This window comes from Carlito syrichta, unplaced genomic scaffold, assembly GCF_000164805.1.
Source record: "Carlito syrichta isolate Samal-C Ts95f unplaced genomic scaffold, Tarsius_syrichta-2.0.1 Scaffold126787, whole genome shotgun sequence".
Lineage (NCBI taxonomy): Eukaryota > Metazoa > Chordata > Mammalia > Primates > Tarsiidae > Carlito > Carlito syrichta.
Window position 1 is genome coordinate 89,955 of NW_007070883.1, and position 4,440 is coordinate 94,394.

General features: G+C 49.7%; 1 protein-coding gene across 1 annotated transcript in view; it reads left to right on the forward strand.

Moving 5' to 3' along the window:
- The first annotated feature begins 3,184 nt into the window (after positions 1-3,184).
- Positions 3,185-4,440, forward strand: part of LOC103250214 (zinc finger protein 724-like) — a 12,016-nt gene continuing 10,760 nt past the window's right edge. Inside the window, exon 1 of the mRNA XM_008048807.2 lies at positions 3,185-3,261. Coding sequence (XP_008046998.1) covers positions 3,196-3,261 — 66 coding nt within the window. The 5' untranslated portion in view covers positions 3,185-3,195. The remainder of the gene's footprint in view (positions 3,262-4,440) is intronic.

Here is a 4,440-nt window from a genome sequence, read left to right on the forward strand (position 1 = left end):
TTTTTGATTTATTGTAGAGATGAGATCTCGCCAAGTTGCCCAGGCGGGTCTTCAACCTGCTCAGGCAATCCACTCACCGCAGCCTCCCAGGGCGCGGGATTACAGGCTGAGCCACCAAGCCCAGATAATTTTTTTTTTACTCTGAGGGTGAATGTCTATGGAAACCACAATAGAGATTTTGCTAATTTGGGTTATTACAAGTATTATGAAATTTTTGGTTAGTGTATGTTATTGTTAACCAGGTGTGATAGCATATTGACCAGGTGACTTGATTTGCTCTCTCATTTTAGGACCATTTGAATTCTTTTTTTGAGTTGGAGTCTCATTCTGTCACCCAGACTGGAGCGCAGTGGCACACTCATGATCACCACTGCCTCGAACTACTGGGCTCAGGCGATCCTTCTGCCTCAGCCTTCCAAGTAGCTGGAACTACAGGCACGCACCATCATGCCTGGGTAATTTTTTTGATTTGCTGTAGAGATGAGGTCTCGCTAAATTGCCCAGGCTGGTCTCAAACCTCTGGGTTCAGGCAATCCTGCCACTTCTGCCTCCCAAAGTGCTGAGATTACAGGCATAAGCCACTGCACACGGCTAGGTCCATTTTAATTTTATTCATCAAATATTATTTACTTTAGATAAAATAGACTTTGTCTTGCCATGTGCTGTACGAATAGGTAATTTGCTAGAAATGCAACTTCTCAGGCAAAACCAAGGCCCATGTTAGCAAAATCTGGATAGTTAATATTTCCAGATGATTCACATGCACATTAATGATTAAGTGGATAATTTTGTTCTTTTTTTTTTTTTGAGTCTGAGTCTCACTCCATCACTCAGGCTGGAGTGCATGCTCACGGTCACCCCAGCATTGACCTGCTGGGTTCAGGCAATCCTTCTGCTTCAGCCTTCCAAGTAGCTGGAACTACAGGCGTGCGCCACCACACCCACCTTATTTTTTAAAAAAGTTTACTGTAGAGATGAGTCTCGCCAAGTTGCGCAGGCTGGTCTTGAACCTCTGGTCTCAGGCAATCCTTTCGCCTCAATCTCCCAAAGTGCTGGGATTATAGGCTCGAGTCACCTTGCCCAGCAAAGTTGAATGCTTTTTAAGGCTTTCCTTTGGTGTGGGTAGGTCATTAAGGTGACTGGGTGGTGGTCTGTTCGACATCATCATGAAGGGAACTGTTGCACAGGAACTGTTGCCATGGTGATGGATCTGTTTGTGTCTCTTTCTGTATCTATGCCAGTGACAATATGCTTTTACAGCTGTTCCCACAGAAAGGCAGAAGCTGTTTCTCAGACCTTGGATCTGGCTGGCCTTGTTTTCTCTGGCCAATAGAAAGGTGGGAATATGAGCATGTGCCAGTTTTGGGCTTAGGTTAAAAGTTCCTAAATGCTTCTGCTTTTTCTTTCAGAACCCTGCCATCGCCATAAAAACATGCCCATGTTAGCCTAGTGAAGGATAAAATGCCATGGAGAGTGTAATCCTGGCACTTTGGGAGTGAGATGAGAGGATTGCCCAAGTCCAGGGATTTGAGACCAGCCTGGGCAACTTGGTGAGATCTTATAAATTAAAGAAAATAAAAATTTTAAAAATTAGCCAGGCATGGGGGCACACACCTGTAGTGCCAGCTACTTGGAAGGCTGAGATGTAAGGATCACCTGAGCCCAGCAGATTGAGGAGGCAGTAGCCATGAGTGTGCCACTGCACTCCAGTGTGAGTAACAGAGTGAGACTCCCTCTTGCCATGGGTGGCCCGACTCATGGAGGTGAAAGTATTCACGAAGACAGTTATAAATTAAGAAAAGTAGACTTATTAAAGGAAAGATACATTGTGAATGGCACAAGGGGCAGTGAGAGTGATTGCTGCCTGTAAAGAGGTAGTGGTCTGAGGTTCTTCCTAGTGGAGTTTGTCCTGCTCTTTCTGTAAGGGTGAGTTTCAGGAGTCTCCTCAGGCATTTGGGTTCCTGCCATGCAAACAGGCAGTTCTGATTAGTTGATGTTTGATCTTGATTGTAAACGGCTCTTGAGTCAGTTGGAGGTTTGTAAAGCAGCTGGTTGATTGAAGGGTTTTGTCTTTCAAACTTTTTTTTTTTTCAGTAGGAGTCTCACTCTGTCCACCCAGGCTGGAGGGCAGTGACCTGCTCCCGGCCACCGTAGCCTCGACCTGCTGGGCTCAGGCGATCTTTCTGCCTCAGCCTTCCAAGTAGCTGGAACTACAGGCACATGCCACCATGTCCGGCTAATTTTTTGATTTATTGTAGAGATGAGGTCTGGTTGAGTTGCTCAGGCTGGTCTCGAAACCATAGGCTCAGGCAATCCTCTCACCTTGGCCTCCCAAAGTGCTGGGATTATAGGCGTGAGCCACTGGGCCCCAGCCTTTAAACATTTTTAAACAGTAATAGTTTGTTTGTCAGGAATCAGGAACCTGCTGTTAACTACTTTCTTTGTGGACTGCAGAGCAAACAGGAAATGTTTTTTAGCTGGCTAGTTGCTTTCTGCAATTTTTGTAATATCGTTCTGAGATTTTCTTCCTCAAAATAGTTTACCCAGCGTATCCAATTGTTGCTGGCCTAATCGGCTTCATTTTCCTCCACAGCACTCAAAAAAGAAAAAAAAATATGCACACACATACACAACATGGGGAGGAGGAACAAACTGTCCTAGCTGACAGCCAGCTCGCCTCAAAAGCAGAGCCACCCGTCAACAACCAGTTGACCACACAGCTCCGGGAGCCCAGCTGACCCCAGAATAGCCCACATTTCCTGAGGTCAGCCTAAATTTCTAACCAGCTCGATCATGCGTTAGTAACTTTTGGGGTAGTTCGTTATGCAGTGACAGCTAGCTAATTTTATTATTGTCATTTGTGAATAACGCATATATCATTCTTAAATGAACATAACCTTAGATGTAACAAGGTAAGGCGGCAGACAAGAGTAGTCTTTCTCCTCTCTTTCAGGTCCAGTCCGATCTCATCTCCTGTCACTCAGGGAACGAGGGGCGGGGCTCTGAAGCCTTACCCAATCAAAAGCGCCGACGTGCGGGCTGCAAGTCAAGCGACCGGCGGAAGAGGAAGAGGCGGCTTCCGGATCTAGCGGGGCCTGTGTCTCCAGCTGCCGCCGCTACGCGCGTGGGTCTCTGCTGCTCTGTGTTCTCGGCTGTGGAAGGCTCAGGTGGCTCTGCCACAGCCTCTGTCACCCTATGACCTGTGCAGAAACCGGGGTATCCGTGGGGAGGACGCCGGGACACCCCGGAAGTCGAGAAATGGTGAGTGTACAAGGCCGGGTGTCAGAAGGAGGGGAGGGGCTGGTGGGAACCAGCCGTAGATGGAACGCTGCCTCCCGGGTCAGCTCTGGAGTCCGGGCCCACGTCCCCGCCGGACGTCGCGGCCCTCGGTCCCTTCCGGCCGCAGAGGGGGGCTGGGCCAGGATGCCGGGGATGTGTCCGGTCCCCTCAGCGACTGGGCCTGGCCCAGCGCCCTCTGGGCGGCTCTGCGCCCGCCGCGCCGCGTCTCCCCCAGAGCGTGCGGGGACGACGGGAGGGTCGTCGAGGGAGTATCCCGTCTCGGTGCGGGGCTGTGCAAGGGTGGAGCCGTGGTCGGTGAGTCCCTGCTTCCTCTTTTCTCCCGTTAAAAATTAAAGGGCGTCGTCCCGAACACGCTGAAGACGATTCGCGCAGAAGCCGTGTGTGAATTGCAGCACCCGGCCAGGGCTTGTGGTTCGGGGTCCGTGGGAAGGGTTTGAAGTCAAGGCTTTTATGAAGTGCAGGCCAAAGCGATCCAAATTCGGTAACTGGTTGGTGACATGTCTTTTCTTTTTTTTGAGTTGGAGGCTCTCTCTGTCGCCCAGGCTGGAGTGCAGTGGCATGCTCATGGCCACCGTAACCTCGACCCGCTGGGCTCAGGCGCTCGTTCCGCCTCGGCTTTCCAAATAGCTGGAACCACAGGCAAGAGCCACCACACCTGGGAAGTTTTTGGATTTATTGTAAAGATGCGGTCTCGTCAAGCCGCCCAGGCTAGTCTCGAACCCGTAGGCTCCGGCAGTCCTCTCACCTCGGCCTCCCAAAGCGCTGGGATTATAGGCGTGAGCCACTGCGCCCTGCCTGGTGACATTTCTGTAGTCGCTTTATTTGGACTGTCCAGGTGAAATTTTTCTGGTTACGTAATCAGAAGTTAACTGAAAGCTCGTGGTTTGTTAATCCAGAATTTCGTTTCCCTCTCAGGTAGTAATTTACAAAAAAATAAATTGAGTTCGATTTTGGTATTTTTACCTACAAACTCAGGGCACTAGAGCCACCTCAGTGTGATTGCCTGCTATATAATTATTTTTATTTTATTTTATTTTTTAGTTGGAGTCTCACTCTGTCACCCAGACTGGAGTGCAGTGGCCACTCCCGGCCACCGCAGCCTCGACCTGCTGGGCTCCGGCCATCCTTCCGCCTCAGCGT